The following is a 25,425-nucleotide window of genomic DNA, read 5'->3' as shown; positions in this document are numbered from 1 at the left end:
GTATCTTGTTTCTGACGCACTGAGGAGAGGTGGTTATTGAAACGAAGTTTGAGAGATGTTTTAGTTTCCCCGACATATTGTTTATGGCAGCGTTGGCATGTGAGGAGGTATGCGACGTTTTTGCTGTTGCAGCTGATGGCATTTCTGATTGTGTATGTTTTCTTGTTGACCGTGCTTTGGAACTGTGATGTATTGAGGATATATATATATATATATATATATATATATATATATATATATATGCATATCATATGTGATCATATGTGATCATATGTGATCATATGGGCATGTATGCTGCAGATGAGCGGGGACGGCACGACTAAAGAATTCGTATCCTGGACCAAGTGACGTTGGACTTAGTGACTGCATGATATTCACATGCATATCAGCAAAGACGAGGACCCTGAACGAGCACGGTCAGGTAAACACTGCTAAGCTCACTTTGGCGGTGCGGTCGGTAAGGACCAGACTTCTCGAAGCTACAAGTATGTACATATAAAATGTTTATGGTATTGTGGCACCCGTTCTGTTTCCTTCTAACACTGCATGTACCCGTCTGGCTTGGTTTTACAATCGAATAATGCTGTATTTCAGACGACTGAGAACGGCATACATAAGTTATAAAATATGACCTATAACCTACACATGTCCCTGGAACTCATTTCCGGTCTTGTTTGTGTATATATTTTGAGTATTATACCAGGTATTCAACGACGTTAGAGAGAGTATCCTAATTTCTGATAAAACAATAATCATTCTTGACATCAATCGCATTAGTATACGTACAAGGGCAGGATATAAGCTGAAGCTTTACGTTCAAACGGACACCACGTGATCGGCGTATAACATGTACAGTATTGTATACAAGCAATCCTTTACGTGAGGTAGGACGTGTGTCACTCGATGTTCAGCATCTCTTTTGATACAAAATAACATTTTGTGAATTTCATATCTCTCGCAGAAATGATACGACTTTTACAACAAGGCCGTACAAGCCTGCAGATGTCAATAACACCAATATATGCCAGGTGCTGCAGTACGCCCTCGAATGTGGGTCAACAAGGTGAGACATCGGCTACAGACGGTATGTACCATATTAATATTATTATTTAAGCCTATGTTAGTAGTAACACGTAATTGGTACTGATTACGTCGTACATACCACATTCAATCTATAGAGGATAGAGGAACCGTGCATACGTATCCATCAGAGTACATGTAGGCCTACAGATGTCGGCTCATGACCCTTTGATATTCGGGGGATGTACAAGTAGGATTACCATATTTTCTCGTTCGCCCGTCAAAGGTTAAAATAACCTTGTGCCAATTTTGAGGGGCTTTTCATTGGTCGTTACAGACTCGTGCCACTCTATTAATCTTTTTTGCACACCAAGTAATAGGCAGGGGATAAAACCCTGAAAAGATATACCTTCGCTCAAGGTCACATTACAGATATAGCTATCAGGGAACCATATCCCTAGCCTATAAGTCTGTATTTCTCTCATTAAAAACTTAAATTATCGTTGCCTTTCACCTCAACCCAAAGGTTATGAATCGACTGCTCGTGGGTGGAATCGTCTGCCCAAACTGAATAGGCCTAAAAGTCATTTTACTCAACTTTCAGATATTTACAAAGCTCCAGCCGTACGTGTTCCAACTGTCAGTAAGCTGATGAAAATCGCGGATAAGTTCAATATGGATGCCACCGCAGACGAATTACTTCAATACCGGGGTAAAAGTTTTGATATAGATACTACTTCGAAAAAAATATATCCAGTCAGTCCCAAGATGATTGAAAAAGACGCACAACTGAAATGTTGATTGAATGATGTTGTAAATCAAGTTTCGATTGCAATCCACAGACTGGGAGACAGTGCTCAATGCAAGTATACCATCAGGACTTGTAATGAATAAAAAATACTGGCATATCCTTTGATGGCCACAATTGTCGCAAAGCGTTAATTTGGAAATTGAGTTCCTCTCACTAATTCTTTATGGATTGCTAGATCTTAAAATAAATTTATTTACTGAATATACTCACTAGAATATTTCCCGTTGTGACAGACTTCATGGCATCTTCATGCAAGGCTTTTGACGTCGTAGATAGCCTGCCTGAACCGCTACCTCCCGTCAAGTATCCACGAACACCTGGTTACAGACCAAGACCTGAAGAAAACAAACTCAATGCCTGGTAAAGATATCTGTTTGTGTGTGAAATATGTAATGCAGTCATTTCCATAACAACGAGTAGATATACCAGGACAGATTTCAGGTCAGGAGTTGACATTAACGCATTAATTATGGATTTTATCCGTCACAAGGTATTCCTTATTTTCAGTTCTAGTTGTCGCAAAACCTTTGTTAGTATGTCATAGGTCATCGGATTTCAGGTATTGGAGATGTGACATAAAGGGTGCAGATACAGGCAAATTAGCAGGCAAGACCATAGCCATCAAGGACAATATCCCAGTGGCTGGTGTTCCTATGATGAATGGAAGTTATATCTTAGAGGGTTATGTACCAGAATTTGACGCTACTATCGTTACAAGAATTCTGGATGCAGGTAGGTGGATCTTCAGTTTCCAAGGAATGCACAAACATGCCGAGGAAATGCCTTCCCAAGTTAAAATGACCGAGTCAAAGTCACATAATTTTTGTTTTGCAATTTTCACATGCTCCTGGAGGATAAACTATGTAATCACCCATTGTAACGACAGTCGCTTGTGGTAATGAATTCGGTAAAGACTCCTATTAGCCCTGTTTCTGGTTGCAGGGGCCTTCGCCATATACCTAAAATCAAGCGATTGTGATTGTAACCTGGCGGTAATAAGTGTAGCCCTGGGGCCATGCACTTGCATCTTCTAACACGAATTAAGAAACCAATTACCAAACCAATTTTAAATATCACTTGTTTTCTATAGGTGGCCATATAATTGGTAAAACAAGTGCCGAAGACCTGTTTTCTCAGGAAATAGCTTCACATGTGTGAAGGGCGCCATCAGAAATCCATATAAGACAGATCACAGTGCTGGTGGATCTAGCAGTGGCAGTAGTGCCTTGGTAGGTGTAGAAATCCTGAAACGAAGAAAAAAACGGGAATACAAAGAAAATGTTGTTTTTTCCGAGAAAGCTATAAAAGTTTACATTCTCCAGATCAAGTGTTTCGCTGTCTAGTGCTTTTAGAATATGACAATTGCCATCAAAGTCGTTGAAAAAAAAGACTCGAAATGTTTATGCGTCCGCATTTGTTTGTTTGTTTTGGCGTGAAAACGAAATTCCTATGGGAGGAATGTTACCAACAGATCGTATTCCGACCAGTCATTATTGTTTTATTTAAGATGGGCAATATTTCATACCCTAAACAGGCAGAGAAATGAAAGCCAGCTCAGAGGAAGACGCTTTAATTGAGACGTGCGCATGAATTGCGGGCTCCTTTGATTGCAGCCATAAAAAATACTCATATGTCTGTTGTTTCGAGTGGGAGACGTCCTCTGAGAACATGATCCATGGAAAGAAAATTTGTTGCACACATTATGTTCCTAGGAATTTATTGGAGTATTTTGCTATGAAAATAACAATCCTCAAATTAGTATTTCATTTGAAGTAAATTTTGACCTGTGAACAATTCGTGTAATGGTCCTTTTCTGTTTCACGCTGTGTGCCACAGCAAAAGCGGCCAGTGAAATGCAAAGTTTGGGTGACTGAATTATTTTTGCAAACAATGTAACATTGTCCTTGTACAGATCGCCAGTGGTGATGTTGACATGGCCATCGGAGGTGATCAAGGTGGTTCTGTGCGAGAACCATCTACATGGTGTGGTGTGGTCGCTTTGAAACCAACCTTTGGGTTGGTACCGTACACTGGAATCCTCCCCATTGAACTCACCCTTGATCACACAGGACCTATTACGAAGAACGTCTACGACGCAGCTTTAATGCTAGAGGTTGGTTTGTGTGATGTTACTGTCAAGAAGAAAAAAATACAAAGGTCAAGCGCTTTTGTTGGTTAACGTCGCTTTCTGAAGCATATTTCAAGGGTCATGGAATGTTTGCGCTTGTTTTCTGGTGTGGGTCACTAATTTTATGAGCGATACGATGAACTTGCCGGAAAATTTGCCAAATTGAAATTCATAAAACACCAAAAGTGATCAGGGAGACGGTATTTTGGTAAAGACTTCAGCGGGAAACACTTTGACAATAAATTACTTCAAGTTGTTGTGTGCTGTGCCTCTCTGAATGTTGCCCCCGGAGACTGTAATGTTACCTCGTATCCCATGCAAATCAAACACCCTTCGTGATGGAAAGTGTTTAATAAACATTGATTTACCCAGTTGTAAAATATAACCCTGATTGCTGAAATCGGTAAACTATTTTCCCACACAGGTGATTGCTGGATACGACAATGGTCTTGATCCAAGGCAGCCGGAAAAGTTTGAAGTGCATGAATACACAGCGGCGGTAAGCTGTAATATTTTTTCTTTCTTACATTACTTTAAAATAGATGTTTTGCTAAAACGCGTGTCAGTATAATGATTTGATCATAGTAGTGTTGATGTCATGAATGACGCAATTTTATGCGATGGATTTCTTGAAACATTCGGATTTTTTTAATCATGCAATCGGGACAAAAACAAAACTTACAGTAAAATGATCGAAAGCTAGTGGTTAGCTATTCGACATAATAACGACCTGTCTTTTTTCAGATATGAAAGCTGGAGACTCAGTGAGTTTGATGTCATGCACAGTAGATCACGGTGTTTTGATTATAACAAACATTTCCCTAAATGTACCATCTCGCTTCCGACATAAAACTCTAGCTGCAATCTAATGTAGATTAAATAACACGTGGTAGCTACTCAAGAGAGATATATTCGCTTCTATATTTTTAAATCTTTTATGTGTACCATTCTTCGTCTATGTGTAGCTAGAGACTAAATTACCAGGCATTAGGGTAGGCATAGTAAAAGAAGGTTTCGGTCAGCAATACTCGGAAGAAGATGTCGACCGCATGGTGAAGAATGCGGCATTACAGATGACTACCGTCGGCGCTGAAGTTGATGAAATTTCTATTCCGGAACACACTCTTGGTAAATATGCTCTATCGAATCTCAATCAACTTTTTATGAAGCAACAATTATTGTAAATTTTAGTAATTATACATTACCTTATAACATTTATTCTGATTTTACGGTTCAAAGATTTCACTTAACATTTTATTTAAATAAATGATATGTTTCTAGTCGTTTGTGTGCCATAAGGTTTATATATAGGGCCGCACTTCTTGTGCCATGTCAAACCTATAATAAAAGCAAGCATGCAACCGTTTCCATTCTATTCAACTTTCTTATCGACAGTCACACAAAGAAGCTAGTGAGAAAACTAGATTTACCTGAGTAAATTTCATTGTATCAACCATTGTATATATAAATAATTCTTTGAAATATATACTTTAAAACGGTAAAAATATAAGATATAAAGCGGCTTTGAACCGACCCTCCGGCGGACCGAAGCCCGTGTACGTATTCTCGCATCGGACTTTGCCCATTGGTCACCAGGAAAATTGTACTACTCTACTATATACGTGAGAGGAAACGTCGGTTAGGTATTTGCTACCTTCAGATTTCGACCAGGGGTCAAACGGGTGCGCCGTCGGAAAAATGTATATCAGTTTGTGCTTGTAGTTTTCACCGGACTCACGTAAACCATTCACAGAAGTTTTCAACAGTTCCTTGACCTGTGTCTATATTCCAGGAAATGCCCTGTTTGCAGCGATTGCGTTCGAAGGCGGTGCTGATATGATGATGAAAGGTTGTGGTGAGTTGTAAAAGTCCCTTGGCAGGCCGTCATGATATTTATATTAAGACAACACTTATCAGTTCCGGACGATCTATCTTTCACACATTACAGACTTATTTTTAAAAATTCTATAAAGGCTGATGTAATTGGATGTCAGACTTTTCAGACTCTAAAATGTGGCACCTTACTTTAAAAAATTGCAAAGAATTTTCGTTTAGGTCACAAAAGGTAATATGAACGAAATTATTTTAACAGCATTAGACTAAAGTCACATATTACCTTATTAGTAGAATGTATAGTGAGTTTTGAACCCTGTCATTGTTTTTCTTCCATCTGTATCATTTTCTGTTAGGTGCTGGTTCCCAGTATCGAGGTTTTTATCCATCTAGCACGGTCAATGCACTGCACAGAGGATATCGAACAAGAATCAATGACATGTCGCATATTTTGAAGGTATGAGTGCTTGCTAGCTTACCGAGTCATGCAATTAATCCATCACAGACAACGGCTTTGTGAACGATAAAAACCAGTTGTAGCTTTACTGGCAAAATTAAGTCGCACCAACATTAATCAAGTTGTTATATCAAGAAAAACAGCAAATCTTGAAATTTTTAACCTAGCAAATGTCTTGAAACTGCAGTGGCTACATTGATTTATGGGCAACAGAGTCTTACCCTTCCGTTTGTGAAATACCTTTCACGACATAATTAAAGTGGCCATTTGAAGCGCAATGTTTTTTAGTGTGATTATCGATGTCCAACCTGTTCGGTTTAAAGATTACATACGTGATCAAAGAACAATAAGTGACTTTTCTCGCTACAAATAAGCGTTAAAGTTCTAATGTGAATCGTGTGGTTCACGAAATCTGAGCACGAAACCGCATTATTGAATGATATAATTTATCCTATGCATACGTAATGGTTAACGATCTTACAACATTCACTCTGTTTTCTTCGCTGAATAGGCGATCTTGCTGTTTGGAGATTATTTGAAACAGGAATACGGTGGCTATTTCTACGCCAAAGCCCAGAACATTTCTCTGGATTTGACAAAAGCTTTTGACAAGACCTTTGAAGATTATGATGTGTTGGTAATGCCAACAATTCCATTCAAAGCTCCAAAGTTGCCAACTCAGGATATAACAATTCCAGGTAGTTGAAGTATTAGATAAATTATAACTGAAGTAAAATTTAGCTAGAACATTGCACTTACTTTTCCCATATGAGGATGGATTCGGAGTAAAATTAATGTTATAGTTTTTATGATGCCTTGTCTGATTTTTCTTTCATTGCTCAGCATGACGAATCTCAGTAGTTCTCCGTACTTGTTAGTTTTACGTCTGACCTTCAGGGGGTTCTAAATTATACGAAATGATGTACAGTCAGTCAAATAGAAACTTTTCAGTTTGATTTAATTGTTTTCCTTTCATTCGACACACCGAGTAATTTCACATAGCAGGCACATACGTATGTGCAAAAAACCCAAATATCAACGCTAACAATTTCCCTTTCAGTGCCCCACGACCCTCAAAGGCAATGTTTTTAGTCGTTCGGATCCTTTATAGTAAGGAATTAAAACGTCTTTGACTGATAGAAAAGCATATATAGTATGTATAGTGCTTTGCTGTGGTAACAGAAAGCAAATTCAGAATTGCTCTTTTATAGCAATTATTAAAAGTTTCAAAAGACTGTCAGAGATCTAACGCTAACAATTTCCCTTTCAGTGCCCCACGACCCTCAAAGGCAATGTTTTTAGTCGTTCGGATCCTTTATAGTAAGGAATTAAAACGTCTTTGACTGATAGAAAAGCATATATAGTATGTATAGTGCTTTGCTGTGGTAACAGAAAGCAAATTCAGAATTGCTCTTTTATAGCAATTATTAAAAGTTTCAAAAGACTGTCAGAGATCTAAGAGTATTTGCGTACATCCTTTGTTTTATTTGAAAGATAACCATGTACAGCTTTTATCAAGAGACCTTTCACTGGTTCCTTCTCTAAGTCAACTATAAATCGAAGAACACGAAATCCATTTTCTTTTACAGATATCTTTGAAACTGGGCTAAACACGATTACGAACACCGCTCCATACAACGTGACTGGCCACCCAGCCTAACCATTAATACTGGTTTTTCTGATGGACTACCTGTAGCATGATGATGGTTGGAAGGAAGTTTGACGAGTCAACGTTGCTCAAAGTAGCCTATGCGTACGAAAAATTGCGAGATCAATTGAATGAACCGATTAAACAGATTCGTACTAGATGATAGGACGTAGAAGGCCTGTTCGAAGTTTTTAATGTGAAAAAAACGCCTAGGTTCGGTGGGGTTTTGTAGGGTAGGTCGGATTACCGAAATCATACATTTTTTTTATTTGGCCTTATGGACTTTATTCCAAATCCCTCTCCAACAATCAAGCAAGCATCGGAGAGGACTCTCATTTGAGTCCTGTATCTATCTGATTTGGACTCACAAAGGAACATTATATAAAGCCATACGCACAGTACCGAGTCTGTAAAGACAACAACAAGGAAGTATGCACAATTACACGCAAATGATTATTTTGCTTAAAACATCTTGATGTAGTGCAAGTTATTCTTGGTAATAAGGATCTGCCAATTGGTGTCAATATTTAGTGGAAGCTCAATGAATTCAGTGAAAGCAAAGTATAAGTCTTTGTTCCTTACTGTCAAGTTAATGTTGAGTGCTTCCACAGTAAGTGTGCTGCTGGCTGCAGATTTCAGACCAAACGAATGGATACTCAACGAATTAAATCAAAATACCAATAAACCAAAAGTGTACCTTTTGTCATTGAATATATCTACATAATCGTCTTATGAGTTACACTGATTTATTGAGATCTTCTCAAAATACTGGTAACCCAAGTGACCTTGCAACAAGTCAAAATTTACAATAAGTATGAAGTGGCTAAGGGAAAGGGTAAGATGGTGAGGTAAGGCGACGACACACTGTGGTAAAAGGATGAAGAGTCTTCTGAGAACAAAATTGTAATCTTACATCTTTGAGACAAGCTTTGTAAACTTTCAATAATATTACAAGTAAAATATCTGTATCTCAAAAAAGTAAAATGCTTGTGTCGAGATGCTTAGTTATAAATGCTTCTTAAAAACTGATTACTGAAACAATCATATGCTAGTTTCAAACCATACAACTAGCAAACGTTTTTGTGTTGCGAATGTTCATTTCGGTTTTAGGAAGCTTACAAAAGAAACTTAAAGGAAGCCCAGGATGATTTTTCACTGAAATGAAAGTGTTTTAAAAATGCAAAAATAATCATTGATGTCAATTTCAGAGATCGTTAAACTTCTTTACCTCAATGTGCGATTGTTTGAAAGTTATGTTAAGATAGAAAAATTATTTTATAAAAAACATATTTGCAGTAGATCTTTTTAGGATGTGGTAAGAATGAAAAAGTCAAATTTATATTTCATTTTCCAAGATTTGACATTTTCTTTGAGATTGAAATACATCTGGAGAATTCTACAAAATGTTATTTGCAATACATGTACGGACAAATTAAAAATTACGAGTAACTTGAAATTATCGTAGTTTTTCAAATTCTTTGTTAGAACCTAAAAATGTCAACATTTTTTTAAAATGATCTTTGTCGCCATAGTCCGTAAAGGAGCCGTTTCAGTACCCTTTGCATTTGATAGTCAAGGGTTAGCTAGTGATTTCGTTCATTGATGTTTCTGGGATGTAATGGACGCAAAATCATTGGTTTGGGATCATCATCTTAAATCTTGTTTTATTGCTTTCAGTCATCATGGTTTTGGAAGACATTTTTCATAAATTTCTAGATTCAGATTATATCTTTATATCTGTACGATGTTTTTAGCTGCTTCCGTCGTAAGGTCACGTGTACTGTTCGTTGGTTTCTGTTTCAGTGCCTAGCGGCTGTTTCAAGGACAGAACAAATTTTGCCTCTTTTCTTGAAAATATTGTGTTTCAAACTAGAGAGGGTGTCATCCATGGAGATAGGCCTACTTTTACTGTTGGCTATATAATAAACTTGCGATAGTGAGCGCGGACGGAAGTTTACGTAAAACAAACTCTCTTGATTACTTGGTTTACTGTTGTATTGTATTACTGTCTCCCTGTGTGTTTCATTTTCAGTCGGCTTTGCCTGAAATAGATATTCAACAAATGAAAGGATAATGAGAACAGCATCATTTTGGCTGTCAGTATGGTACTGGAAAATTTAAATAAGTAATCGATAATTGAAAGTCTGACGACATTGTTAAAATCGGATAAGAAATCACTTCACAATATAATAATTAATATAAGTATTATATAGAAATAATAACATGAATAATAATAGTTTAAATTTCCCTGAAAATTTCACCATAAGAGTATTTTGGGTCGAAAAGACCAAATATATATCGATTTCACTGCCCCATGTTTCCATGGTAACCATTTTAGGGGTTGAAAATTTCGGATTTTCTAATATCCAATGAAAAGTTACTGTGATTGATATGAAAATTATCTAGTGGGGGAGTTCGGGTCAGAGAACACAAAAACCAGACTTATTTTAATGTTTCAAGTTGCCATGGTAACTATTTTGGGATTGAAATGTTACTTTTTCGCTAATTCCTATTAAAGAACTATTAATTGATGTAAAAATTGATCATAAGTGTTTTTTCTGGTTAGCACACCAAAAAAAATCACACTCATTTTAATGTGAGATGTTTCCATGGCAACCATCCAGGAGTAAAAATTACCAGTTTTTCAAAGATTTCGCCTAAAATCCAGTGATCAACAGAATGTGTTATATCAAAGTGATATTTTGGGTAAGAAAGACCAAATATCCAGTCTAAAAAACCAGCAATCCACAGAATATTATACCAAAGGGTTATTTTGGCTTAGAAAGACAAAATATGATATCCATTTTGCTGCCCTGTGTTTCCATATTAACCTATTTGCATTTAAAATTTCATTTTAATGTAAATCGGGGCCATTCTGGTCAAAATTATGTTTTCCATTAATTTTAGTATGTTAGAATTAATTTTATATAGACCAGAAATAATTTATCAAGCATTTTCAATTTTGTTTCATGCGGTCATCCCAAATAAGTGTTATATAGTATAGTACTAACTTATTATGCATTCATTTAATTAAGTTTATGCCTTCAAATTAATTTTATGTGCTAAAATTAATTCTACTAGTAATTTCTACTAGTATCTCAAATTAATTTTATATACCATTATTTATCACAAGCAGTAACAGTAGCGCACAGTTTTTTTTTATTTAAAATAAACAACACCTCTTTTTCAGAATTCCCACAGCTTCAATGAACTGTTATTAGATTTCTATATAATACTTATAGCCCCTAAACTTGTAATAATAATAATAATAATAATAATAATAATAATAATAATAATAATAATACATTCATCAACAAGGTTACCGAAGCACAGTAGTTTATACGAAAGCCAAACCAACATGAATCGATGGCTTGCTTCGACTGATAATGCAAAATACGTAATGATATCAATAGCAACGGCTTTCAACATGATGTGATAGCGGGCGCAGTTCGGCTGAACGCCAGCTCCCTTTACCTCGCTTGCACTCTAATCAGACTTCCATTAATCCGAAGAGTGAACCCAGCGACCTTTGGCCTTTGCAGTAAAGAATAAACCTGGTTCCCGAACGCTGCTGATGTTTTTAGATTTCTGTCACTCATACGTTGTGTACAGCAGTGGAGTGATCCACAGAATTCACAGGTATGTGTTACAAATTACTGTTTGTCGTTAGAGTTCAGATGCCACTCTTGCCAAAGAAAATGTTTGTGAATCGTATCAAGCTTGAGGGGCTTTATGAGGCACGACTGACCTACATACACTGTAAAACTTTCCACAAACACCTGAAGAAGTGAGGTGATTATAGTAGTCACATAGACAATAACCCAATCTACTGCCTACGATCTCGGCTTACTATGATACTGTATTACAGCAGGCTAAATCACTCCCACAAGCCACAAGATATCTGTTAAAAGACTGAAGGGCGTCACCTTGATCCTTGAAGTCATTCCTTTCAGTACAAAGGCACTCAAACTTCAAGGTTAATCTCGCCTGACAAAGGGGTATACACAACAATAAAATGACTGCCAATGCGCTGACAGTCTCGAGGCAGGTAAAGCAAATATCCGATAAGACAACGATCTTCCATAGACAACAAAACGACTTCTAAGTGAACAGATTTTGATTCGAAAAACATCTTTGAGGCAAGGGACAAAAATGAATTTATTCGGTAAAAGCCTGAAGCATTCGATGTTGTTAAAGAGTACAATGAGAATAAAAGTTACCAGTCATTCTTATGATAATTGGTTTACAAATGTGTCTGGTAAAATAACATTGGCACAAGTCAATGTATTCTGGTAAATTTCTTGCACCATACATCACGTCGCTAACATCCAAAAACCATACCAGCATGAATTAACAAACAGCAATACCAAAAACGATTCCAAAATGCACAACTGAAATAAAACAAAAAGAATTTAAGAAGTTCCTTTTAATATAAAACAAGTAAATAACAGTACTGTCACAGACTTTTTTAATCACAAAGATTGTCGTTTTTTCTCGAGTAATGAAATAATTACTCAAGTTTTTATCATCTGTTGAAAAGATCTTCTAAAAGACTCAGGGCTACTTCAGACTTTTGGAATCACTGAAAGGTGTAGATTCAGAGACCATAGAAATGTCAAAGGAAAGTACATTTAATATAGCTACACTGCGTTTTCACTATATTGCTTTGAAGAGTGGTTGGCCTGTGTAACTTACACTTAACTTGCAATGGCTGTGTTATAGATTAAACAATAAACTTTATTTGGTTGGTTTTATATATATATATATATATATTATATATATATATATAATATATATATATATATATATATATATATATATATATATATATATCTCACGGTGGCACCCAAAATATTTGTTTACCGGTAAACACTCAGCGAGGAAAACTCTTAATAGATTTTGTCAAATCCGCGACTGAAGTAAAACGTGTAATGACTGTTATGAGGACTTTCCCTGGAAGGTAAAACAGATATTTGGAAAAAAACTTGTCGAAGTATTTACGGATAATTTACAGATGTGAAATATATTGGCGTACTGGTGAACTCTTCACAACGCTGATTTCCGTGTATCCAGAACGTAATCACGTAGTCCCTCTTCATTATCCCCCCTCGTTTTTTTTACCAGGAAATGCTGCGACTTGTACAACAATGCCGGGCGAATGTGTGGAGGACAGCATCACCAGTAGTGCCACGGTATTGCAGTTCGTCGCCAGACGAACGTCAGCAAAGTAGTGACTCGTCAACTCAAGACGGTAGGTTTAACCACAATGTCCTGCCAACAGTCAATTTGATACGAAATGTTGGGACCATGGAGCTTTAAAAAGGCTATATGGCGCCCATACCTTTATAGAATTAAAATGGCCACAGGTTTAGCCATGAATTGTACGCTGGCTTTATAAGATGTGAACTACCGGGGGAGGGCTCGAGGACGAAGAAAATCTAGACTTAAATATAATCTCAGACAAGTACAATACTGTAGATGTCTGAAATATGGTGAAGTTTAACATTTAAACAAGACATGGAAAACATGAGCTAACAAATGTAATTCTTACAACCAAACATGCAGTAAGTGAATTTTTACTGACAGAAGTAATATGCTGATGAACATTGAACTAGCGACAAGAAAGGGAGTTTTAGTCTCTGCACCGTGGGCGCCTGTGTCTTGTTTGAAACAGTGAAAGGACTATCGATAAATCATTTTCAGACGTAAATTACTACGTTGACGACTAAACAACTATTTTGGCACATTTTCCTATTTTTGTAGTTTGTTTTGTAAGCTTTTCGTCAGCCTTTTAAAGGGCATTCAATTTTACTATGCTTGTTGAAGTCCACAAAATATGTCCATTGTGGGCATTCGATTTTACTATGCTTGTTGAAGTCCACAAAATATGTCCACGCGTCCTTGTCTCAGTGGCCTTGAAATGGTCCTTTGTGCTCATTCACGGCGCATGACCCAACATAACCTCTTGCGAGATTCTTGACCCGAGCTGTCTCTACTGCAATAACAACAACTGTGGGCGTCTGTTAAGACCTCAAAAGTGTCGCTGACGTCAAAATGTCTTCGTGCTAAATGTGCAGTAAGATAAGGGGTTAAATTCAAGTCACATTGACGTTTTTGAAACAATATTAGCAGCTATTCTACAATTCAAGTTGGATAAAAAATATAAAAAATTAGAGCTGAGGACAATATTAACAATTGGGAGAGCAAGTGTCGGATTAGTACTGATGACGTTATAAAGTTTTACAACTTCATACAAAGATATGAATAAAAATTCTTTAGACAGCGAGGAAATCAAGTTCAACTGAAAACATGGGAACATCTTTGAGGTCAGGGACACCTACGAGGTCTTATATAACGGACGTCCTTCGATGAAATCAGTCAATGAAACTTGTTCATTACACAGTTACTAGAATAGCGAATTTCTTGGTACTGCATCTGCATGTTGACAAACACTCACCAATCTTGATGAATACTGAATAGTTTATGATTTTGTAAGATTATGAAGTGTGAAGAGCTGCAGTATTTAGTTCATCTTCAGATAAATCTTCTGTGTCATACTCTATCGCTGTTCGTGTTCTGAGCAACACATTGCAGCAATATGCGACAGTCTGTTTTTATAGACGTTTAACAAATTTCTTCATTCTTTTCAGAGATCTACAAAGCTCCCGCCGTTCGAGTGCCAACTGTCGACAAGCTCGCGAAATTAGCAAGGAAATTTAATTTAGATACCACCGCCGACGAATTACAGCAATACAGAGGTAAAGTTGAGCATAACCAACAACCAACGAAGTATTTTCAAATTGTAATTGTAGACAACTGATTGACATTAATGAAATGCGCTCGTGATGAATAATTTCACCTTTCACTCGGTTTTGGAAAACCTACAATCATGCTTTGTGACGTCACATGGGACATCGTACTTGATAAACATTGTGTCAACGATATACCACGCTGAAAAACGTTCCTTCCTCTGACAGACTTTATGGCATCTGCATGCAAGTCCTTTGATGTCGTAGACAGTCTGCCTGAACCACTACTTCCAGTCAAGTATCCAAGAACACCTGGCTACAGACCAAGACCTGAAGAAAACAAACACAATGCTTGGTAAACGTATCCTTTGTGCCTTGCAGTATTTCCATAAAACCGCGGTATATGTATCGGAACAAAGTTAGCTAGTGATTGTCAGGTGTATTTAATGTAAGGAAGGAAAAACATTAGTGATAGACCATTATATTGTGAGAGAGGTGTTAGCATGAAGGCATGCCCCTGGTATTGGGCCTAGAGTCATACCAGAACAGCCTGTGTCTCTTCCACTAAGCTCGAAAACATGTTCATAAATTGGATAACTTTGTCTTTTTTCTGTACTAAAATAGTGCATTTATCCAAGGAAGTAAGCTATTTATTGCCATGTAAGTTGAATAAGATTTATTTCACCTGTGTAAAAAGGTCATACATACTGTTATAAGTATATTTTAATAACAACATTTTTTGCAAAAATGAGCCGATATTTTGTCAATTGTCAGTGACAATACAGTTCTCTATTATCCTATTAGTCCTCTATTATCACTCCTCTCCCATGAGCTCATAGTTCATCCCCCTCGTTGTACATTATTGATGATTTTCATTGTGCAAAATCATGGTTGATTCCGTACTCATCATATTTTTCAGGTACTGGCGATGTGACATAAAGGGTGCAGACACGGGCAAATTAGCAGGCAAGACCTTAGCCATCAAGGACAATATCCCAGTAGCTGGTGTTCCTATGATGAATGGTAGTTATGTTTTAGAGGGATACGTACCAGAATTTGATGCAACTATCGTTACTAGGATACTGGATGCAGGTACGAGTAATTAATCTATAAGCATTAATCTTAGTCCTACGGACGTCTGTAACGTGTATGCCTCTAAGCTCGTACTACAAAGTATTGTTGAAAACAGTGAGCAGTGCATTAAATGCACTGCTCACTGTTTTCAACAGTCACCTGTAATCTAAATGTGCCCATATATGGGGAAAGGGGCCTTCCTTGGTATTCAAAATGCCCATGTGAGGGCGCTGTTTTTAAAAAGCGGCCACCCACTTAAAATCTGTGATTGGTTAGATTTTCTCTTTCCATGGTAACTGTGACAAAATTGGAACAGGTGACAGTATACCTTTAAGGAAGGGCAGGAGTTATGGGTTGGGTCATGCATCGGTTTTGTTGGTTGATATTAACCACACAGCAATCGAAAACCATACGTAGTCCACTGAAGGTCTTGTGTGGACACTAAAGGTAGAAGGTGGTCAAAAGTAATGAAAGTAAAACGTGGTAGGTTGATGTCCACAGACTCACATAACGACAAAGACTAATGCTTTCTTGACTGTCTGATTCCAATTCCAAATTCACTTGTCGTCACTGTTAGAGCTTTGATCGGTTCAGAGGGAGGCATCTTTAATAAGTAACATTGTTTGAAATCCATGCTGCATACAGACGCAATGAAGCAGAAGTATGAAAGGTAGCTGTCCAGAGACGATATTGCAAAACTTACCAAGTGACTTCTCCAATCGTAATTGAGATTGGCCATGTTCATCGTTTGTTACGTCCGCCTGCAACCTTTGCCTTGGTAATGGAATTTCGTAGGTTAATTCTTTTTTCTAAATAGCATACAATGTTCCTACAACTTGATGACTCACTGTAATTTATATTGTTCTGTCTCAGGCGGCCATATCCTTGGCAAAGCATCTGTTGAAGACATGTGTTTCTCTGGAAGTAGCTTCACATCCGTCAAAGGACCCATTCGAAATCCGCACAAGACAGATCACAGTTCTGGTGGATCGAGCGCTGGCAGTGGTGTCTTGGTAGGTAGAGTAACAAGACTGCGCATGTGCACGTAGGGGCCGTGGTGAATTAAACCACGCCCATGAGAAATTTAACTCACTGCATTTAAGGAGAGCAGGTTAACTTTTTCTATTTAGGTCGTCATGCGTAATTTGCACTACACGGATGCAATCACTGATTTTGATTTGAAATATTTGTCGTTAAAACAGCGTTTCCAACTTTAAAAAAAACCATTTCAGATCGTATTTTGGAGGAATATTCACCATAATTTCGCCCTCGGATTTCGCGCTTCCAAAGTGTTGTTTGGCGGAAGGCATTAGGAGTCAAATGGAATGAACATCGTTTGCAACGCACGTTTTCATTTTCAATTGACCCTTCACTTCCAATACAAAGACTAGCCCCCCCCATTCCCTATTGCTAACCCAAACAATGCCGATGACTATGGACTTAAGATAGTATGCGCCTCGAAAGTGAAATACTTAAACGTTTGCTCAACCTTTCCTGAACGAAACTTTCAAGCATTCTCTTACCAAAATCAAGAATAAAATCTGTGTTATCTTGTAAAGTTTGAAACTAGCGAAACAAATTACCTAGCATTTACCGAAATTTGAAATTAACAATGGTTACCACCCCCTTGTTTTAACTCTTTGGGTAATATCAAAATTTCGATTGTGACGGTGAAACGGTTCTTGCCCAAGAGCTTTAGAATTAGCCCCCGTAAGCGGAAGACCAGAAAAGTATTGGAAAAATTGAGAGTACGGATATCTATCCTAGGGGTGCATTCTACCTTGATAACAGGCGTGATCAATTATGGACCTAACCAGGTGTTCCGAGATATCGTCTACCTTGTGCAGTGCTTCACCTCGTCTGAGGTTAGGTCTCTTTTGGTTTCAGGGTTGCATACGCGACGTTACTCTATCAATAACACAACATAAAGTTTTGAGCGAATCACTGTCGACGTATGTCTCCATATTTGAGTAATTTGCATTCCGTTTCTTGAAAATGGATTGCAGTGATAGAAGAGTGCAGTGGCCCTGCGATTCGCGTTCTTCCCTGTTGGAACACGCGCGCGCCCTTCAGAGACGCGACGCGAATCGCAGGGTCTGGACGTTCTTGCAAGCGACCGGTCGGATTTCTGCTGATCCGGGTACTTTATAGAACTTTACGCATCCGTCAATCAAAAACAAATGACAAGTACCATAGCCAAATAAAATGTAAAATGAAAAATAAAAACATACCGCGTATATAGGTCTACCAGTTTCCACCCCGTTAGATAGGTTTTTCTTTTGACGTCACTACCCTTATGAATATTCATATCTTTGCAAGAACCGACAGTCGCTGTATCTGGCAGCGCGTGCTAACAGCTGCACAGCGTAGCCTTCGAATGCAGGCTTACTTTGGGCGCGCACAAAACAAGGCACAGCGACTGTGGAGAGTCTATTTTCCGACTATCCATAGTTTACCCTTTTCAGTGTTCAGTTTCACAGGTTCAAAAGGAATGCCCATCGAGTCAGAATAAGCGTTTTGTTTTCCGAAAGCACCGGACAACAATTCCTTGAAAGAGAAACTGTTAGGATAGTAAGGTAGTTAATCTACGTTTTATTTTCCATCTGCTCAGGTAGCCTGCGGTGAGGTAGACATGGCTATCGGTGGCGATCAAGGAGGTTCCATACGGATGCCCTCGACTTGGTGTGGAGTGGTTGGTTTAAAGCCAACTTTTGGGTTAGTGCCATACACTGGCACCATTTCCATGGATGTTACCATTGACTCCGCAGGACCTATCACGAAAAATGTTTACGATGCAGCACTGTTACTGGAGGTGTGTCTGTTTGGACATTTTTTGCGAAAACTTCCATTTTACACATATAACAGCGTTGAGGAGTGAATTTTTTTGAAAAATTATCAAACGTTGTACCGGAATACGCTGTTTATTGAAATGCGCAGAGCATGATCTCAGCAGAGATACTATTTGTGTAAAATAATGACAATACTTAAGCCAAAACGTAAGTCCTATATTCTGCTCGTCATGCTTGAACCTGCAGTCATATAGTCATAGTTTTTTTTGCAGTGAACTATCTTCAGTGGATTATCATTAAAATGCGCCCTGATCTGAGTGAGTTCAATTCAAATCAGCGAGAGAAAAGTATTTGATGTTAAGGTAAAAAAATGAAAGAAGTGATTTCACGTTCTTTGAAAAGACCTTGACCTGCGTTTGGCACCAAATAGTACTTAAAAATCTATAATTTCATGTTGCTTGAATTGGCAAAGTGAACAGTTTTGCAAGTTCACACCTTTGGCATCTTTGGATTGTGCAATAACTCCTTCAGTACGTTAATTATCGATTGCGGGTCTTCTAAGGGGAGGCATTGTAATGTAATCCGTTTTGAAACGTCTGAAAAGTCAGCAATCACTCAACAAAAGTAATCATGTCAAAGGCATATGAAGTCAGGGCATATGAAGTCAGGGAATGATTTTTTTGTGTATCGTGTCTTGCGATCATTTCTTACAGGCGATTGCTGGCTACGACGACGGGCTTGACCCAAGACAACCAGCTGATCTTGAAGTGAAAGAATACACAGAGGCGGTAAGCTGTAAATTATCAAAAGTGATGTGAATTTGTCATGACCATTCGCAGATAATAACACTCTTCTATTGTTTTACCATTGTCGTGACTGCAATCAATATATTTTTGCATATTTGTTAAGAAATCATATATTTCAGATATGACAGTGTCATATCTTATAAATCCTTTTTAAAAACTATGACAAATTCCGAGGTCATGCTGTGGTTATGACGATGGTAGTGCTCATTTACATACGTAATACTCTTTCCCAATTAGAGATATATCTAGATTAACTTGACCAAAGTTGACAAAACTTGCTTTGTAACTTGAAAATACTATGATATGACAGTGATGAAAGTCCGGAGTAGGAATGTATGTCTGGACTGACTCGACCAAAGCTATTTTTTGAAATAATCCTTTTTTGAAAAAGGCTTACAAGATAGGTTATTACAGGACTCATGGATTGGAACATGCATGATAGTAAAAGTATATATACAAAGCATATTCAGTTGCCATCACTGACTTTTATTCAGCTGGTCACTTCTAGTTGTATTACCACATTTTTCTGCATAGTCAGTAACTTCCACGGTATATGGCCTCGCACAGTTTTCGCATGGAATTAATGCACAGAAACACCGCTAAGATGTCATTGGCAAAGTTTATTGGAAACGTAGCTGCATTTAGCAGTGGTCCCTGCCAGCTAAAAGTCAAGGCCAGCAAAGCTAAGGTCGTATATTGTAGAAGTTACCGACATCAAAGAAAACGGCGACACGTGTAGAAGTAACCTGCTCAAATGGTGTGTGATAACACGTGGTGGAGAATTCGCGTTTACATACTTGAGTTTAATTTGCAACACAATGAAAGTAGAAATTTTAAGTTTGTCGATCAAATGTCTTTTCAACGTAGTCTATAAAGCTTTGACACAAAAATTATGATAGTAATTCAGCAGCAATGTTTTTACACACCAAACAAATAGTTTGAGATCAATGCACACATAGTTCTGCAAATTTTCGATCAGATTCGAAGTTACAATTTACGGCACCTATTTACCTAGCAAAGACATCAGCAGTCAAGACCGTTCAGCTAAACCTCAAAGGCCCGAGATCGGGATTAAGTAAGGTGTTCAGAAGATTATTAGGTGTTTGTGTCTTTTGTTTTCCCTTGAAATTGCCATCGTTATATAAATATGTTGCTAGATGTTTTGATTAAGTCCGAACGGGGGTTTAATTCAAGGATTAGAATCTGTACTGAGTTCTGTTACTTTTTGCAGTTAGTTACCGAGATACCAGGAACTAGAATTGGCATTGTGAAGGAAGGATTTGGTTTGCCAATGTCTGAAGAAGATGTTGATACCATGGTTAAGAAGGCAGCTTTTCAGATGACAAGCGTAGGTGCTGCAGTCGAAGAGGTTTCTGTCCCAGAACACACACTTGGTAATTGCAAACTTTAACATACCTTATGCCAATAACTTCTGCTCTTAAGCTTGGTGTTTCTTTCATTGCAGTTAGTTGGGGTTGCATGCATTGCTTGTGCTATCCTCCAGGGGAAAATCCTTATACTTTGTATCCAAATGTTTGTGACTTAACTGTCATTTGTGTCACCTTGATTCCTTCTTTGCATAGAAATCAATCCAATGCTACATGAGACGCCAAGTAAGCTCAACAATGCAAAGAAAGAAGTCCACCCAAGCTGGGCTGAGAAGCTTATCTTAATCAGTTGTACATAGTTTAAGATTCAGAAATGTACAGCAAAGGTTTTCTTCAGTTGTAATTGTTTAATGTTACGAACGTTTGTCGGAGATTATCTGATCGCAGTTGCTAGCGCAACTGTTCTCCTTCAATTCTTCCAGGAGGTCACTTGTTTACGGCTTTTGGATTTGAAGGCATCGCCGGTATGATGATCAAAGGATGTGGTAAGTCAGCATCCAAATGTTGACTCTGGTCTTTGATTTAATGTGAATTATCCAGCGCATAAATGAAATAGTAATAACATGTCATTCACCGTGACGTTACACCAAAAAATTAAGAATCGATGACATAGAAACTCTTAAGACATTTCCACTGTGGACGGCCAAAAAACCATATAACTACAGTCAACAATTATATGAACAGTTAATTACAAGGAAATTTTTCAAATGTAAATACAACTACACAAAATAAAATAATGCCAACTCATACGATAGACAGCATTAGCAGTGTCTTCATACATGAACATAGCAAAAGTGGTCAAATAAAGTGTCCGTACCACGTGAGACATGGCACAATTCTTGTGAGATACGCCCGAGGAACTAGTGCGTCTTTCTCGCACTCGTTCCTCAGCTTTTATGAGCTAAATCATAAAGGAACTTGTCTTGTCCTCCTTATCTCTACACCTTCTATCATTTTGTTTAAGGTGCTGGTAGCCAGTATAAAGGTTATTACCCATCTAGTGCAGTCAACGCATTACACAGAGGATACAGAACCAGAATTAACGATATGTCCCACATTTTGAAGGTATGTATACAGCAAGTTTAATAGTCCTGAGGGTTTCAGGACTTAGGATACAATATGTGTTTCAGAGCTTTAATTTAAATCAGAATTTCAGGACAAGGAATGCAGTGTATGAACAATTTTAATTAGTGATCATAATTTCTGAGTCAAACACGTATCAATCCAATGACATGGTCGTCGTTGTCGTCGTCATCATTATTGTTGTTGCTGATGTTGTTTTTGTTGTTATTTTCGTCGTCATGTCGGTGTTTTGATTGTTTTAAAACTCAGCAAAACCTTTGCGCACAGGCAGTTTTATCTTGCCATTGCAATTTTTTAGTCACCAAAAATCCTTTGGTGAACACTCTTTTCGAGACAATCGAAGACAGAGATGCAGCCCAATATTTATGACATAGAGAACTGTTATTCAGCGAAAGCAAGTCCATACTTGGGAAAGGCACAGGACAGTGTTGTCATAAATGCTCTATTACTATATCCCTCAGGGAGTCTTGCTTTTCGGTGAGTATCTGAAACAAGATTATGGTGGTTATTTTTATGCAAAAGCTCAGAACATTCGGATTGATGTTACTAAGGCATTCGACAGGGTATTTGAAGATTATGATGTGCTGGTAATGCCTACAATCCCCTTTAAAGCTCCCAAATTACCAAATCAAGATATCGCTGTTTCTGGTAAGTAATTTACTCCTAATACAATATACTACGTACTTACTTTAGCATGATAGCTCTGGCGGATAAGCCATGGCACATTATTGCTCCGTTTCCAGGGCTCGAAATTAGCGGTAGTCCCGCGTCCACAGACTACCAACTTTTCCCTGGGGCTACCAAAGCCCATGAAATGGTAGCCCACACGGACTACCAAAGCCTGGGACATGAAATACTTGACATGCGATGTCCGTCACTTTCGGACGAGCTAAATGCAGTCAACATGCAGTTTCGTTTGTTTGAAGCATTTATCCTTTCATCTGTGAAGAGTTTTTTTCTGGTGACTATTACAATTTTCTCTTCTATGTTGTTTTTTTCACAAGATGCAGAGCGTTTGATACTAGAATGTTGACTTGCTTTTCCATGTGCAGTCTTTGCTTGCCAGTTCACACTATGCTGTTGATCGGCAGCATACAAGACGTACTTGTGTCAAGTTTTGGGGTTTTGATGCTGAAATTTCACAAAACTGTCACTTCTATATCAAGAGATTGTGTAATCAGTTTGATTTGAAATAGTAATATAAAACACTGTGTCAGTTAAGCTTGGCTGAGTTTCGCTGTCTTTTATCTATGGTTGTCGATCAGTATCAATGTATTACGTTCGGTATAGAGAGACTCGGGTGTAACAAGGCATGCCAGTTCATAAAGACCATGAAAATAGTTTTTTTTTGTTTTTCTTTACTCAAGTAACAATTTCTTTGGATGTGTAAGCCGATTTTGAAAGTGATAGAAAGTGTTAAAATGTACATAAATTAGCATAAATTAAGCGTCCGTGACACATAACATGGGGTTTCTCGAGTTGAAGCCCCTAGTTTTACTGCTATTTTGTGTTGCTGAACCGGGGCTTATACTCGGACGAGTACAGTATCCCTAAACTAAAATAGGCATGGACTACCAGCCATTGTCACTGGGCTACCAACTTCAGAAAATGGTAGCCCAAGTGGACTACCAAGGTAAAAAGTTAATTTCGAGCCCTGGTTTCATTTCATGAAAAAATTCGATTGAATAGCTCCTCTGAACATATTGCAAAGTTTATGGTGCAACAATATACATTGCCCGTTGCCCATGTGACAGGCCCTGTACAGACGTTCACACAACCCTATTATGCAGGTCTGTGTCAGCAAAGACTCCCATTCTGTGACGGGGTTGATGTACAGGTCTGTGGTCAGTGCTGTGCTGACATGGCTATACATACAGTGCTGTAGACACACTGATGTGACAAGGCCTGAAATTTCTGCCGGTCCCATAATAGCAATGTGAATACAGACCTGTAATAGGGTCAATAATTTTAATGTACACACGATTATGCCTGTATTCATTTCCGTCATCAAAATTGGCACATTCTTCTGAAAATATACACCCCTGAAATCTGACAAATTTTCCGACCCTGTAACAGGCCCTGTAAATTTAACACTGACACACCACTGTTTGTACACAAGTATTTCAGTCATGTGGTCACAACACTGGATACACTCAGAAATTACATCACTGTATACATTCTTTTAATATCAGGCCTTAGGGACTGTTACAGGTACTGATCAGACTCTGTTACAGGCGTGTACTAAAATACGCCTGTGGTTTTCTTGCTGTGCATGTCGGATAAGGGTAGCGAAAGAGTTAAGTGTTGTAGCAATCGAAAATAGGCAACGCACAGAACATTCCGAATAAACAATCATTTTGTGTATATGGACGTAGAGAAGCTTTAAACTACTTTCATTTTTCCAATCACAGACGAACTTTCGTTAAAGTTCAGTGTGCGATTTTTTCCCACAGAAATATTTACAGCTGGATTGAATATGATCGCAAACACCACTCCATACAACGTGACTGGCCACCCAGCTCTTACAATCAACACCGGGTTTTCTGATGGGCTACCAGTAGGCATGATGATGGTTGGAAGGAAGTTTGACGAGTCAACGTTGCTCAAAGTAGCATACTCCTACGAGAAAATGCGAGACAAAAACAAGTAACAAAGCAGAAAGTTGAACAATACGAGTCTGTTACTACTCATAAGACATTCTACCGGTCTTGTTTTTACCGGGCAGTGATAAATTCTCGCCCTGAAAATGGATTTTAATCAAATTGGGTCAGAAAATTTGCATTTGTTGAATTTTATATCACCTTCAACAAAACCTATCATCCCAAAACCTCTACTTGTTACAGCATATATTTATCTTGAAAATTAAATCTAGCCAGGTTAAATTTTCTCACTCAGCAGAGCCGAAGGGCAAGTAAATTTTTAATTAGAATTCCTGTAACTTTCAGCTAGTCTTTCATTATTTTAAAAAAAAGTTGAATTGATGTTTAAAACAAATACTCTTCAAGTATACTTTACAAATACATTGCTTTTGTAACGCCCTGTCTTGTAAACATTTTATCTCGAAGCGTCCCTTACGTGTCAAAGGCGCGTGTGAAGGTTGTTTGAAGATCGTACGAGAAGGAGATAGGAGATAAGGTATACGTTTTAATTAATTATTGGTAAGAACTTGAATGAGAACAATCGAGAACGGGATATTCCATGGTATGATTTTGTTTAATCTTAAGAATCAATCGACGACTGGCGGAAATTGTCATGTGATGGCCATTTGTATAATGATGATAAGTTTTTAGTTATGTAAGTTTAGAAAAATAGATGACTTCGTACAGGATGTACAATGGATCGAAAGAGAGATAGAATTCGTGACCAGGAACGTCGCTTAATTAAAATCTCACGTGGTGTATACTATAAATGTCTTGGTGTGTCTGCTTCAGCTACTGAAAGCATTGCGATCAAGACTGGTACCTCAACTCGTATTCACCTAAATGCGAGTACATCAAATTGGTGGAGAATCCGGGCAAACTATTTTCCCCTAAAAGAGCGAAGCACTTTTTCGGTCAGCTTGGATGCATAGGCTGACTATTTCGATGAGCAGGGTCTCACAACTAGAATATTAATTTTAAATTATGCATTTACATGTAA

At 37.9% G+C, this 25,425-nt stretch overlaps 1 protein-coding gene and 1 pseudogene across 1 annotated transcript; both read left to right on the top strand.

Moving 5' to 3' along the window:
- Window positions 1-271: 271 nt before the first annotated feature.
- Window positions 272-8,881, top strand: LOC139135227 (amidase-like; annotated as a pseudogene).
- Window positions 8,882-11,345: 2,464 nt separating this feature from the next.
- LOC139135226 (amidase-like) lies at window positions 11,346-25,195 on the top strand. Its single transcript, XM_070702510.1, has 13 exons — window positions 11,346-11,536; window positions 13,022-13,148; window positions 14,548-14,655; window positions 14,875-15,001; window positions 15,566-15,738; window positions 16,594-16,737; window positions 18,336-18,532; window positions 19,223-19,297; window positions 20,547-20,709; window positions 21,126-21,188; window positions 21,668-21,768; window positions 22,248-22,434; window positions 24,240-25,195. Exons 2-13 carry the CDS (start codon window positions 13,025-13,027, stop codon window positions 24,434-24,436), a joined length of 1,659 nt encoding a protein of 552 aa, XP_070558611.1. The 5' UTR covers window positions 11,346-11,536; window positions 13,022-13,024; the 3' UTR covers window positions 24,437-25,195.
- The last annotated feature ends 230 nt before the right edge of the window (window positions 25,196-25,425 follow it).

Source organism: Ptychodera flava, chromosome 6 (genome assembly GCF_041260155.1).
Source record: "Ptychodera flava strain L36383 chromosome 6, AS_Pfla_20210202, whole genome shotgun sequence".
In the NCBI taxonomy this organism is placed as follows: domain Eukaryota; kingdom Metazoa; phylum Hemichordata; class Enteropneusta; family Ptychoderidae; genus Ptychodera; species Ptychodera flava.
This window is presented reverse-complemented; position numbering and strand designations above follow the sequence as displayed.